General features: G+C 48.4%; 1 protein-coding gene across 1 annotated transcript in view; it reads right to left on the bottom strand.

The window, feature by feature from the left end:
• LOC123770247 (uncharacterized) overlaps positions 1-15,658 on the bottom strand; it is a 206,576-nt gene that overhangs the window by 80,089 nt on the left and 110,829 nt on the right. The window contains 3 exon segments of the mRNA XM_069339627.1: positions 6,454-6,580; positions 11,845-11,914; positions 11,917-11,967. Of these exon segments, the coding sequence (XP_069195728.1) occupies positions 6,454-6,580; positions 11,845-11,914; positions 11,917-11,967 (248 nt within the window).

Genomic DNA, 15,658 nt, shown 5'->3' with positions numbered 1-15,658 from the left:
TGGGGATACTTTTGTTTTGTAGAGAATTTATTTGCGAATTTTTTGGTACCAGAATGAATATTATATCACATAAACTTCTATGAGTAAAAAAAAAAATACACAAAGTATGTTTGGGGGTGTGGCGAGCGTGTGGCAGTGGGTTCCCTTTAGCCATTGATATATCCAACACATGGGAAATATTTGTATGTGTTATGTATATGTCTGTGTAGGGAATTTTACTGCGATCACTGTCATACAAATTATAAAATGTTTCAACAAGTATAAACATGACAAACATCAAACGAACGAAAACAATGCGTTCGTTTCTGCCGCGAACGCATACTGAGCGACGTGGTTCTATATTTGGCGCTTCTCTTACACATGCTTTGTACAAATGTTATACAGTTCATCTTATAGAAAATTTTATTGCGAACACATTGGTATAAAAAAGAAATACGTACATAGAAAAGTAGGGTCAGGAAACGTATAAACTTTCCAAGCATGATTTCCCCCCTGTGTTTTCGCCAGTGCGCTCGCGGCTAACTACTCTCCACTTCACACACTCTTGCGGGTGGGCAATTACCTATATTAAACATTCATATGCATATGTCCGTGTAGAGAATTTTATTGCGATTCCAATGATACCAAAATTAGCGATGTAGGACAACTGTAGGCTTCGCAACCATTAAGAGAGTGGAAACATTTTGTTGCTGTTTGGCGCTCTCGGCGAGTGATCTGCATAGTTTTTTATTTGGTGTTGATACTCCTTATGCTTGGGCGGCATTTTATAGGTATGCTCTTATAGACAATTTCATTGTGAACACAGTGATACCAAATTTAAATACGTGCGCCTTCAATTATTGTCAGGACAGTCAAAAGAGTGTACACTTTTTCGGTCTTACCGCGTAGGCGCGCAAAGTGCCGAAAGCATCTGGGGTATTGTTTTTTTTTTAGCGCCGAGAGCGCGAAAGTGTTAAGAAGCAGATCAACAAACTGGAAAAGATGCAAAGACATGCTACTAAGTGACTCCCAGAACTGAAGGGCAAGAGCTACAAGGAGAGGTTAGAGGCATTAAATATGCCAAAACTAGAAGACAGAAGAAAAAGAGGTGATATGATCACTAGATACAAAATAGTAACAGGAATTGATTAAAATGATAGGGAAGATTTCCTGAGACCTGGAACTTTAAGAACAAGAGGTCATAGATATAAACTAGCTAAACACAGATGCCGAAGAAATATAAGAAAATTCACTTTCACAAACAGAGTGGTAGATGGTTGGAACAAGTTAGGTGAGAAGGTGGTGGAGGCCAAGACCGTCAGTAGTTTCAAAGCGTTATATGACAAAGAGTGCTGGGAAGACGGGACACCAAGAGCGTAGCTCTCATCCTGTAACTACACTTAGGTAATTACAGCGAGCGGGGACTCCGGGGTCACATATATCGGACCCACGTGCCCCCTAGGGGATTCCTAGGGTCCCCCACGGGGACCTAGCAGGGGGCGCCACCGAGGAGAACCGTGGAAGGGCAAAATCGAATGTAATAATAGGACAGAACCCCCCACCAGGCAAAAAGAAAAAGAGAAACAAAACCCCCACAAGAGGACAGGAAACTCCAAGGAACAGAGCCGGCCGCTATGTCGGGAATACAAGCTGTGCAGCACCCTGCGCCCCTACCAGTGCAAACTGCCTCTTACCTGCCAGTAACAAGGGAGAACAGAACACCCAAGAGCCCAACAGGCGGCCGAAAAAACGAAAAGGTAAAACGGACCAGTAGAGGCAGACCCCGAGGAGCCTGTGGAAGGTGGCCCCAAGCCCCAAGGGCAGTACTTACAGGGCACCTAGGGAAGGCAGCCCTAGGCGCAGGCAGCCCGAGTACTGAAGATAACTCCTGGCTCTCGCACCCACAAAAACAAACACCACACGCAAAGCACAGTGCTGTAGCGACACCGGAGCCAGAGCACACGACCTTCGCCTATAGCATCAGCCTCAAGAACTGAGGTGTGGGTAGCCGGCGTGGAGGGTCTGGGGCTCCCCCTTACCCCTCCCGGGGAGGGGGGAAGCTGCGCAGAAAGCGGCGCGGCGGCGTGAGACGTCACACTAGTTTGCTTGTTTTCTGTTGGGGAGTTCTATCCACTAGTTCGGCTTTTGGTAGCAATTTTAACCAGAATAGGGGTTTGTTTTGAGGCGCTTACCTTTCTGGGTGCCTGTTCCGGTCGATGGCAGACATAGAATGCTTCCAACCACACGGGGGCTTCTATAGGCCATTGCTCTCCTTGCCTCTCTGAGGGGGCCCGGTTCTGGCTGTGGTCCCCAGTAGGTTTAAGAACTCCATACACATGACTGATGCCAAAGTCTGACATTAGCATATCAGCCTGGGATAGCTCCGGGAGTCGATGGGGCTCCCCCCCAGAAAACCAGCGTTGAATGTAATGAAACACCATTTTCTGGGCGAGCCCCTATGGCTCCCTGGAGCTTATTGGGTTAATGTATGTTATATTAGACCGGGACATTAGCTATGGAGATCAGACCTACCAGGGACCAGCACCAGAACCTGGCCCTTTCAGAGAGGTTTCAGGGAGGAATGGCCCTGGAAAACCCCCTTGTGGTTGGGGGTTTTCCTTATCTGCTATCGACTGGAGTTAAGCACCCAGAAAGGTAGGCATAACAAAACAAACCCCACATGGTAACAATCTAAAATAAAAAACCGAACAGAGAGGTAGAAACTCCATACAATCTCAAGCAAACAAGCAAACATCACACTTTATTGCCGTGCCGCTCATCCGCACAGTCTTTCCCTCTCCGAGAGGGGAAGGGGAGGGCCCCGGACCTCACCGCGCCGGCTGCCTAGCACTCTAGTTCGGTAGCTAAGCTTCAACCAACGCAAAAAAATCAGCTGACCGGTTGGAGGGAGGGTAGCCAGGGTGCCTCGGGGGCTCAACCAGAAAATGGTGTTTCATTACATTCAACGCTGGTTTTCTGAGGGAAGCCCCTACGGCTCCCTGGAACTTCATACCCAAAGTGAAGAAAAAGAAAGGGCTAACCCGGGAGGCGGCCGCCACAAACTCCACAACACGAAGTCGAGACAACAGGCTGCCACCTGCGACCCAAAGCAACACAAGAACGTCCAGGAGCAGACACTCACACAAAATAAAGGGCGGGCCAGGAACCTGTGCGACCTCCAAATCCCTGTGCCTGAAATGCACCCAAGACATGTTACCAAACACAGCTGCAAAACCTGCCAACGTCCGAAAAGCACGGGCGCGAGGATAGACCGCAGGCTAGCTAGACCTAAGAACTCTGTGAACGACCTGGGAGAGCCAAGCCCTGGAACAGGGAATGAAGGAAACTGGATCAATGCAAAGTGCATCCCCAGCCACGGCATGCAGGTAATGGCGAAGAGCTGCAACCGGACACAACACACGATGCACCCTGGCCAAACCAACCAAGCATCAATAACCCAAGGACCCCTCCGGAAAGCAGCCGTCGCGTCCTTCACCGGAAAAGACGGAGAAGGCTGCAAATGTACAAACCTACCACCAGAACCAGAAGAGCAGAAACCCCCTTGCACCGGAGGAGAGCAGGAAGCTCTCTGACCCGACCCCCAGAGGCCAGTGCTAACAAAAACAGGGCCTAGGAAAAAACTAGCGTTGAATGTAATGAAACGCCATTTTGTGGGTGAACCCGGGAGGCTCCCTGGAGCTTATTGGGCTAATGTGTGTTATGTTAGACTGGGACATTAGCTAAGGAGTTCAGACCTACCAGAGACCAGCGCCAGAACCTGGCCCCTTCAGAGAGGTTTCAGGGAGCAATGGCCCTGGAAAACCCCCTTGTGGTTGGGGTTTTCCTTATCTGCCATCGACCGGGGTTAGGCACCCAGAAAGGTAGGCATAACAAAACAAACCCCACATGGTAAAAAATTAAAACAAAAAAACGAACAGAGAGGTAGAAACTCCCTACAATCCCAAGGAAACAAGCAAACATCACACTTTACCTGCCGCGCTGATCGTCCGCGTAACCCTCCCCACCCAGAGAGGAGGAGGGGGGGGAGCCCCGGACCTCACCGCGCCGGCTGCCTAACATCAGTTCGGAAACTAAGCTTCAACCAACGCAAAAAAAAAAGAAACGCCGACCGGTGGGAGGGAGGGTTGCCAGAGAGCCTCCGGGGCTCACCTAGAAAATGGCATTTCATTACATTCAACGCTGGTTTTCTGTGGGGAGCCCCTACGGCTCCCTGGAGCTTCATACCCAAAGAAAAGGAAAAGAAAGGGCTGACTCAGGAGGCGGCCGCCACAAACTCCACAACGCTAAGTCGAGACAACAGGCTGCAACCTGGGACCCAAGGTTCCCGCCAAGGTTCTACGACTCCCTCAAATTGCAAAGAAACAAGCAAACAAGCAAACATTACCCCCCGCCGTCACGTTGCTCTTCCACTGCTACCCGGAAGCCCCCCTCTAAAACCCCAGCCTCACAAGAAAAGGGCAGAGCAGCTGGAAAAGTAGGAAGGAAGGGGGCCTCACTGATCAGACCCCAATGTTTCCGCAGGAGGAACCGGCTCGAACGCCTCCGTCACCACTGTCACGTTGCTCTTCCGCTGCTACCCGGAAGCCCCCCTCTAAAACCCCAGCCTCACAAGAAAAGGGCAGAGCAGCCGGAAAAGTAGGAAGGAAGGGGGGCCTCACTGATCAGACCCCAATGCTTCCGCAGGAGGAACCGGCTCGAACGCCTCCGTCACCGCCCCGGAAGGGGCATCCCCCAAGACTGCCCGAGTCTCGAAACCAACTAAACTCTGCCATGACTCCGAAACCCTCAGATACTTAAGAGCTGGAAGCAGAGGGGGGGGGGGGGGGGAAGGACCCAAACAAACTACAGCAGAGGATGAATGAGGGGGGTATGGACTGAACCAAAGTCGAAGTGACCAACACCCCAAAGTTTGGGTCTCTATAACCAAAATGGGGCAGCCTCAGGGCTTCTGGGTCAACAACCAACCTAGCGCGTTGCAGCAACCTAAACCGAGTATGCAATGCCTGAGCTGCCTGCACCTGAATACAATCATCAGTGGACTAGGTATACCGAGTCACAAACAAGCAACAAAACTCGCAAGACTCTAGGTCGAAGGTGTCACCAACCCAGCAGGCAGCATGACGGAGGCAGAATCGGTGAATGTCACCCTGAGACAAGGGGAGAGAGTAACCCTCAAACTCACACAAAGCGAGAGGGGACTCAGAGGACGCATCCATTGCACCAAAGAGCCCCCGCGGGGATTCCCAGGACCCTTAGACAGGAAACACGCTAAGGGAAGCCCAGGCAGGGTACTATGAACTGGTGCCCAAGTCTACCAACAAAACTTACTAAATGCTGAACCCCCAGGATGTGTTCACTCACAGGGGCCTAGCAGGGGATACCACAAAGAAATATATACTGTATAGAGAATGGGGGCAACCAACCAGAGGCAGATTCCCCCACCAGGCAAGAAAACAAAAACAAAAGAAAACCCCACAAGAGGATAACGTGCCCAGGCGGAACAGAGCTGGCCGCTATAATAGGTGATAACTAGCTGTGCAGCACCCTGCGCCCCACCAGAGCAAATTACCCCTAACCCTAAGGCAAACAGGGATGTATGAAAACACCCCAGCACACTCATGGCGGTCGAGCACCGAGCAGCAAAATACCAAGTAGAGGTAGATCCTAAGATGACTTGTGGAAGGAGACCCCAAGTCCCAAGGGCAGTACTTACAGGGCACTTAGGGAAGGTGACCCTAAGCGCATGCAGCCTACAGGTACTTGTGAATTACTCCCGGCTCACGCACCACCAGAAAAAACAGCACCAAACCATAAGGCACAGAGCTGAAATCCAAGAAACCAGGCACCAGAGTCACACAACTGTTGCCTATCACATCAGCCAAAGAACTGGGGTGTGGATCCCCAGCACGAAGGTCTACGGCTCCCCCTTCCCCCCTCCCAGGGAGAGGGGAGCTGCGCAGACAGCGGTGTGGTGACGTGGTGATGTCATGCTTGTTAGCTCTTTTTCCTTTGGGGAGTTCTGTCCACTTGTTCAGCTTTCAGTAGCAATATTTTCACCAGAATAGGGGTTTGATTTGGGGCGCTTACCTTTCTGGGTGCCCTGACCCAGTCAATGGCAGATAGAATATTCCCAACCACACGGGGATTTCTATAGACCATTGCTCCTCGTGCCTCTTCTGAGGGGGCCAGGTTCTGGCTTGTGGTCCCCAGTAGGCCTAGAACTCCATTCACATGACTGATGCCAAAATTTAACATATCCATATCAGCCCGGACAGCTCCGGGGAGCCGAAGGGGCTCCCCCCAGAAAAGGCTAATGTTTGACAACAGTTAAATATACATCAGTGTACAAAAGTGTCCTAAAGTCAAATATGGCATGTAATAATATGAACAGATGCAAATTCTGGGATGTTTCTAACTAATTTAACCAAAATAATGTAAATTATATAAACATACCATATGCTCTTTAAGATAAGCTGCAGACCTGCAGATCTTTTGACATATATGACATACAAATCCATATGGTCCCACTTGTCCACTGCTGCCCTCTGCCAATTTTTGATAGTGTGACACGTAGTGCTGCCTGAAGTAGTATAAGTAAAAAATATTTATATTAAACTATAATGGGATTCTTTTATGGTACTTTAATTCAGTAAAACCTACAAGAAGCCAAGCTTTGGGAAATACACCAGGTCTCTGAAAACACACAAGCACCTACCTGGGATGAAGACTAGAATCTGCCCCCTCCCCCTCAAAGAGATCAAGAAAATCCTACTAGAAAGCAAAATGCCCTCCAAAACAAGCAACTGGTTGGAAAAAGTTGTAACCCTGATAATAACAATGCAACCATAACTGTAGCAAAGTCATCTACCGAGATACACTTCCTCACCACCAGATGACAGCCTAGGAGACCTAGATTCCCAGCCAGCCCATTATTCCCATTATTTATGTGCATGGTGTGCATCCAAGGGCACTCCGCTTTGCTGGACCCACTATCACATTTTGACTTTAAGATAACTAACGTTAAGAATCTTTGGAATAATTATTCCATGCAGGGCCGATGAATGGTATTGTTCCATATCTTGGTTACCTTGTAGAGGTTCCGTGGATCAATTCCGTGGTTCCCAGCCCGGTATCCGACTAGGCTACCGGTTGATCGCCTGGTCAATCAGGCTGTTGGATGCGTGTGAATCACAGCCTAGTTGATTGGGTATTCTTTGGAGGTGTTTGTCGAGTTCTCTCTTGAACACTGTGAGAGGCCGGCCAGTTATGCCCCTTATGTGTAGCGGGAGTGCTGAAAAGTCTTGAACTCTTGATGTTAATAGAATTCTCCCTCAGCATACTTATTGCATCTCTGCTTTTCAAGGGGTTATTTTGCACATCCTGCCATGCCTATTGGTTTCATGTCATTACCTATCGGTAAGTGTAATTATGATGTTCATTATGATGTTTATTATGATTATGATGCTCTGTGTTCAGATTTGGAACCAGTCCCTCTAAAATTTTCCATGTGTAGATTATTATGTATCTCTCTTGCCTGGGCTCTAGAGAACACAAATTTTGACCTTTTAATCAGTCCCAATAATTAAAATGACTTATAGAGTGGATTCTAGCAGTAAAGGATCTTTGCAAGCTCTAAAGGTCAGCAATTTCTCTGACTCTGAATGGGACTATTAGTGTGCAACAATATTGCACCCTAGAGAGCACTAGTGTCTTAAAAAGTATCATCATTAGTATAGCATCCCTTGTTTGGAAGATACTTGTTATCCAATCTGTCATTTTTCTTGCAGTCATAACAGCTACTTTATTGTGTTCTTTAAAGGTAAGGTCTTCTGACATGATTACTACTAGATCCTTCACAATGCTTTTTCATTCTGTAGTGCACACATCTTGCTTGATGTGCATATCTTAATGTTATTTAATGTCTGTGCCACCCCACCTTATGCATGTTCTGTGTTGACAGTTTGCTCTGGGTGCCATGGTATGGGTTATCTTCCCTGCAAATTTCAGGGTGCCTCATCTATAAGCTGCTTCCTCTTAAGGTATCTCATTTCCAGGTAGTACATGACCTCTTAACCCTTTGAAAGGCTTGCTGATGGAAAGTGCTGGTTTCTAGTGGCTTGCTAGTGTTTTTTCCCACTTGCTCACTCTTAAAACTGTCTTATCTGATGCTTTAGCCGAGTGAGCTGGAATCATGTGAGTGTCTTTCTATTGTCAGGGTACAAGCATTATAGGTGGCATAGAACATACGTGAAGATATGGAGAACAATACAGTACAATACTACAAATGGCCCCACAAGAAACAAATGTTCCAAGGATGACAACACCACTTATCTGAAATAAAAAAATATGAGGCCCTATATGAGTGGCATACCCCATCAGGGACACCAGGGTTTATGTAAGCTGGCTGGCTGATGAGGTATCTTATCTTGAGATTCTTCTCGAGATGATTTCTGGGCTTAGCGTCCCCGCGGCCTGATCCTCGACTAGGCCTCCTTTCTGTTACACACTCCCCCAAGAAGCAGCCCGTAGCAGCTGTCTAACTCCCAGGTACCTGTTTACTGCTAGGTAACAGGGGCATCAGGGTGTAAGAAACATTTTGCCCATTTGTCGCCGCCTCCACCGGGGATCAAACCCGGAACCTCAGGACTACGAATTTTAAGCGCTGTCCACTCAGCTGTCAGGCGCCCAGACAACCCCAGGTAGCGTGGGGTTGCCATCTAGTTTTCCACCAAAAACCCAGCTTTAAATGTAATGAAATGCCAATTTCTGGGTGAGCCCAATTGGCTACCAGATGCTTCTACTACTGATAGTGTGCCATCTATTGGGATGCATCAGGAGTTCTAGCTGGCCTACCGGGTACAACAGCCAGGCACAGAGGATGAGTCACAATAATATGGCTGAACATATGATGATCAAGCAACAATGGTCCCGGTCCGTCCGGGATCATTATCAAGCCGCGTGAAAGAACAGAGGAAGGTTCAGGCAAATATAAGGTAAGAGAGTGAGGTGAAGAGCAGGTAAAAATGTAAGAATAGGATGAATGTAAGAATAGGGCATTAGTCAATGGAGTTCAGCCTACCGGAGACCATGAGTCCGAACCTGGCCCCTCCCCTCAGAGAGGCACAGGGAGCAATGGCCCCTGGAAAATCCCACTGTGGTTAGAGGCTTTCCTAATCTGCCATCAACCGGGGTTAGGCACCCAGAAGGGTAGGCATAACAAAACAGACCCCACAGAGTAAGAAAATTGCAACTGAAAACCAAACAGAGAGGCAGAACTCCCTCCAAATCCCATGGAAACAAGCAAACAAGCAAGTGTCACACACCACTGCCACAATCTAAAATCTTGATCTAAGAAAGAAAGTCATAGGCCACCATTGTGTGGCCCTATTACGGCAGGCTCATCCCAGTACACATAACCATGAAATGGTAGCAGGATTTTTTTTCATGGGTCACGGTAAACTCCATTACATCCACAGATTGCTATTATATTCATATTTTCACCATACATGTAAAAATCAAGACAGTAATTATTTAAATCGTCATATGATGATGACTGCATTCCCCTAATAATATTCATGACAATAACCGCATTCACCTAGTACAGTGGGGCCTCGACTTACGAATTTAATCCGTTCCCAGAGACAGGTCGTAAGTCGAAGTAGCCCTAGGCACATGCAGCCCGAGTACTGAAGAAATACTCCTGGGTCGCGCACCCCCAATGGGACAGCCCCCACACCACTAGGCACAGAGCTGGAGACAATTCAGGAGCCAGAGCACACGACTTCAGCCTAGCGCATCAGCCTCAGCACTGAGAGGTTTGGGTAGCCGGTACGAGAGGTCTGGGGCTCCCCCTTTCCCCCTCCCGGGAAGGGAGGAGCTGCGCAGATGGCGGCGTGGTGATGTGGTGACGTCATGCTCGTTCGGCTTTCAGCAGCAATTTCTGAACTAAAATAGGGGGTTTGTTTTGGGACGCCTACCTTACTAGGTACTTTACCCAGTCAATGGCAAATATAGAATGCTTCCAAAAACACGGGGGATTCTATAGGCCATTGCTCCTTGTGCCTCTCTGAGGGGGGGCCCAGGTTCTGGCTCGTAGTACCTGGTAGGCCTAAAGAACTCCATTCATATGACCGATGACAAAGTCTAATATAGCGAAATCAGCCTGGATAGCTCCGGGAAAACTATGATATATACTCATTTACAAACGCTGAAATAATTATGCAAAAATGTATTTGGGGCAGTCCCTGCCACACTCACTGTTGGCTGTTAGCCTGACTTTGGAATCTTGTCCTGTGAATATAAACTCTCAACACACGATCTTTGTAGTTCATTATGGTGCACAAAAAATGTATTTATATATATACCACGTGTATATAGTGTAATACAGCACAAACATTGTTTGATTGATCTGAGAATATAATATAGGTGTCACCATATATGAGCTAAATATGTTTGAGTATAGCCTTTAACTGTTGTCCGAACAGAGGACAACCTAACCTAAGCTCCAAGAATGAAACTTAACCAATTCCACACATTTAACTATATCAGTTCCAAAAATTATACAATTTTGAATAATATTACAGCAAAAATCCAGAGAAGAAACGAATGAGAGACATTGATATAATTGTGAAAAATGACATTCGCAGCAACTGTCGCCCGATGAGGCGGCGGGGTCGGATGTGTCCGAGTGCCTACTCACTCAGCGCCCATAAATTGCTCAACTTCTCAGCTCCATCAGAGCTGTGTCACATACAATATTTTATTTTAGTTTTCCATGATCAGAGACTGCATTTTAACAATATAAGAGGAAATAATTTTTTTGAAATAATTCTTTTTCAATGCACAACGGGGGTGTCATATTATAATGTGGAGCAGTGCAATGGTTAAATATAAAGTATAGCTTTAAATGTAAAGTGTCATAAGGCACTGGTCCCTGTGCCTCTCTGCAGGGCCAGGTTTTCGCTCCTGGTCCCTGGTAGGTCACTAGAACTTTGCCACTGATGGAACCTAGTAGTATGGCACTGAATTAGTTATAATAGATTCAGAGAACCTCCATTGCTCACCCAGAAATTGGCGCTTCATTACATTCAACGCTGGTTTTATGATTACAGGTATTCTGCTTGAAATAAATACAAAAGATATTTATTGAAGTTGCACCAATTATTTGTATGCAGGCGATGAGTCACAATAACGTGGCTGAAGTATGTTGACCAGACCACACACTAGAAGGTGAAGGGACGGCGACGTTTCGGTCCAATCAACAAGATTCTTGTTGAATCGGCTCTAAATACACAACGTACCCAACATGAACTTGAGTCCTGGTTTTTTGCTGTTGACTCTTCCCTTTCACAGTATATACTCAAATGCTATAATCTTTCTAATAAACGTGACCTAACATAAGCTTACCCTTCCATTGATCTTTCTTTCTCTTTCCTTTTCTTTTTCTTTTTTTTCTGTTCATTATTTTCTCTTACGTTCCCTTGCTATCCTCTTCTTATTCCTATTACTATCCCCTTCTCATTCGGTGGTTATAATAGGAGCTGCCTCATATGGGCCAATGGGCCTTCTGCAGTTCTTATTCCTACTACTATCCCCTCTACTACATCTTACCGTTTGTGCCTTTTGCCTTGTTCCTCACCTCTCTTTTGTCTATTTATTGCCTTCATCACCTCCCTCATCACAATCGACTTGAGAATGGTCCAGGATGGACCGAAACGTCTTCGTCCCTTCACCTTCTAGTGTGTTTACTGGTCAACAGTTATTTGTACTGCATTGTCAAAAAAATAATGTGTCAATTTATCAAAATTAATGGCAAAATAACCAAAATAAATGTTGGTCACTTACTTCAGAGCATCTTGTCTCTTGAATGCTTTCCCACAGATGTCACACAAAAATGGTCTGTAGTTTTGATGCAACATTTTCTATGTGTCTTAAAAAGTGCTCACGTCGCACAGTCTTGTATGGACACTGATCAAGGAGAAAAAGTGGCATAAGAAAATAATACTACTAATCACAACATTGACCTGAAATACTTTGCATTAAAAATTGAACTAAACTCACCCAAGATGTACAGTGTTTATGCTAACCTTCTGGGTTTGTGTGCCTTTCATTAAAAGCAGAGTAAACTAGAGAATGTTTTGCAAACTCGAAGTACAGTGGGGCGTCGACTTACAATTTTAATCCATTCCCAAAGACGGATCATAAGTCAAAATACTGTAAGTCGAAACAAATTTTCCATAAGAAATAATGGGAATTGAAATAATCCGTTCCACACCCCCAAAAAATATTAACTTAAAAATACATTTTATACCGAATAACACTACAATACAGTATGTATATCTTATCTTGAATGAGGACATGTTGGCATATGGAAGACGGTGAGGAGGAGGGAGGGAGAAGAGGTGTTAGTGTTTGGAAGGGGAAGTCACCTTCCATTATAACATCAGGCAGTAATGACTTTTCTGGGGTACTCTAGCTCTCCTACGTTTTGCCTGCATACCACTAGGACCTGCTTGTTTTTCTCACTAAAAACCTGTCTAGCAACACTTGTTTTTCCCTATGTTGTAACACTTGTCTGAAGTGAGACATCACATTGTCATTAAAAAAACCAGCGCTGAATGTAATGAAACGCCATTTTCTGGGCGAGTCTCGGAGGCTCCCCAGAGCTATCCATGGCTGATATGGATACCTAACTATTTTGCATCAGTCAGTGTGGGTGGAGTTCTAGGTCTACCGGGGACCACGAGCCAAAACCTGGCCCCCTCACAGAGCCATGGGGAGCAATGGCCCATAGAAATGCACATGTGATTTGGAGCATTCTATATCTGCCATCGACTGGGACAGGCACCCAGAAAGGTAAGCGCCACAAAACAAATCCCTATTCTGGTTAACAACGAAAATCGACAAACGAGTGGACAGAACTCCCCAAGAAAAACGAACAGACAAGCATGACATCACACGAGCCGAGCTGCATGTCTGCGCAGCTCCCCCCTCCTGGGAGGGAAAATGGGAGCCTCCAGACCCACGAGCCGGCGATCCCCGCCCCAGTTCTGAGGCTGGATATCAAAATCGCGAAAAAACCGCTGACCGGAGGGCGGAAGGGTGCCGGGGAGGCCTCCGGGACTGACCCAGAAAATGGAGTTTCATTACATTCAACCCTGTTTACTGGGGAAAGCCCCTACAGCTCCCCAAAGCTACTTCCCCAAAGACTACTTAATAAAACAAGGGGACTTACCCAGGAGGCGGTCGGTGCTCCAATCCTCAACTCGAAGTTGAGACTTTGGACCCGATACCGAAAGCTAGCAGCAGCGGCTCCGCCAGCGCCGCACAATACGAGGCGACAGTATTAGGCAGCAGATGATGGGCCTGGAGCAACCAGGAGAGAAAGGACACCACCACCTGAACGAAAGCGAGGAACAACGACAAAGGGCAAAAAAGAACAGGAAGGACCGCCATTAAACTTCATACCGCCACCGAGAGAAACCTGCAGGTGGGAAACCAACAAAGAAGCCATCTACTCACCATAGGGATGGTGAGAAACACGAGTCAAAAACACCAAATACAAAGACTCGCATAGAAGAACAAACCAGTCTCGTACCAGACCGGCCTGATCTCCAGAAAGAGGCGGAACTGCGGAAAAACCTCCGGGTTCGGACACCGTGCAAGCAGCACCAGAAACCATAGCTGGGCTGGCCACCACGGGGCCAAGAGGACCACACAACTCTGGAAAGCCTCCAAGCGAGCCAGGACCAGGAACAACAGCTGAACCTGGGGAAAGACGTACAGGAACCCCCACCTCGATCAGACCCGCCGAAAGGCGTCGAACCTAACATCCTCGCAGTCGGGGAAGGGCGCCACAGAAAACGGAAGACTCCTCGACCACGCTGACGAGAAGAGGTCCACCTCCGGGCGCCCAAACATTTGGCAGAACCAACGGAAGGAGAGCCAAACCCCGAGAACTAAGCAGACAAGTCACCCGAAGCGACCAACCCCAAAGAGTCAAGGACCGCAATGAAACCCCTTCGGTTCAGGCAAGGAACCACCGGAGAGCAGTCCGAATGGAGCCGGAACGTCAATACGCGGGCGACCCGAACCCACCGAAGAGCAGAACCACTTTGCCGCGAACACCCGCACTATGCTGCGGACCCGACAGAAGGACGGACCACAATGCTGCGAACCCGACAGAAGGACGGACCACACCGCCCCTGGCCGGCCTGGAGAGCACTGGTCACAAAGCCGCAGCCTAGCAACAACGCATCCGGAAACACATCAAGTGAGGGCTCGGGCAGGTGCCAAGGCACTGAACCCCGAAAAACCTGTAGATGAAGCCGGCGATGCAGCAGCCGACTCAAAGCCCCCGGGGTCGAACCCAGCGATTGCGCGCGAGGCGGAGGGGACGTCCCTGAAGGAACCAGAACAGCCGACGAAGCCAAACCCAACCCAGCGGGCAGAACAACATCGCGAAGTTCAGGCTCCCCGCACAAACCCTCGAGCAACCGCGGGTGACCTAGGAGCCCCTCAGAAACAGACACAGGCAAGACCGCAGCTGAAGGAGAGGCTCTAGAGGAAGAGACAAGGAAGTGGTACGAGAGTCCCACACAAGACCCAGCCAGGACCTAACCTGGTAGGGAACCAACGGGACTTCTGCCAGTTCACCAGGAACCCGAACCCAGCGAGCTGGGAAACACCAATCCCTGGCGAGCAAACATGCGGACCGACCGGGAGCCCAACCAGCCAGTCGTCGAGGTAAGCCAACACTCGAACACGTAACAAACGCAAACGGGCCACCACGACCCGGGTAAGGCGTGTGAACATGCGAGGAGCCAGATACAATCTGAAGGGGAGACAATGAAAGCGGTAGCACTGATGCCCCCACAACAAAACTGTAGCAACGCCTCCTGCAGGACTGGCGCAAAGAGCTTCAACATGGCAGACGATGCCCGAGCAGCAGATACCAAGGTGCCAGACTTAGGAACGTCCCAAGCGCCTATACATCCTCTGCAAAGCCAATCCGAAGACAGCTCCAGGAGGGAAAAGAAACGCAGGACTGAAGCCAAAAATCCACGAGCGCGCAATTCCTTCGCCACAAGTGCAGCCGACAGGGAAGGAACCTGCACAAGGAGCCGCACCGCACCAACATCCTGCAGAAGGGTAGGAGCGAAAAGACACTCATTAAGATGCGCAAAATTGCCCCCCAGGAAAACCTGGACCACCATCAACGCCTCTCGCCACTCAAAATGTGTGGGTTCGACAGAACGAGTCCCAAGCATCCAGCGAAAACAAGGGGCAGTCTGCAAGCCAAGATGAACCCGGAACCTTACAACGCACCCAGTAAGGACACGATGATCCAAACCTGAACGAAGAAGGAACCAGTACGGAGGCAAACTCCGGGTCACACAGGAGGTAAGCCGCAAAGGCCAACCGCACCGCAGGCAGAGTGATGCGGGTACCCAAAAACTCTGGAAGACGGAACTGAAGAAACCACAGGGACACGGAACCGAACCCGGGGAGGAGCAGAACCCAAGTCCAAATCGTACGAAGAGGGGGGAAAAGAAAACCCCCCTCCTTGCAACAATAAGACCCGCTCAGAAGGACGGAAATCCAGGCGGGGTCCCAATGGAGCCCAAGGCCCCCAAGGCAGCTCCTCCCCAACCCCAGG

Source organism: Procambarus clarkii, chromosome 42, assembly GCF_040958095.1.
Source record: "Procambarus clarkii isolate CNS0578487 chromosome 42, FALCON_Pclarkii_2.0, whole genome shotgun sequence".
NCBI classification, from domain to species: Eukaryota; Metazoa; Arthropoda; class Malacostraca; order Decapoda; family Cambaridae; genus Procambarus; species Procambarus clarkii.
Note: the sequence above shows the minus strand (reverse complement) of the source record. Positions and strands in the feature narration are given on the sequence as shown.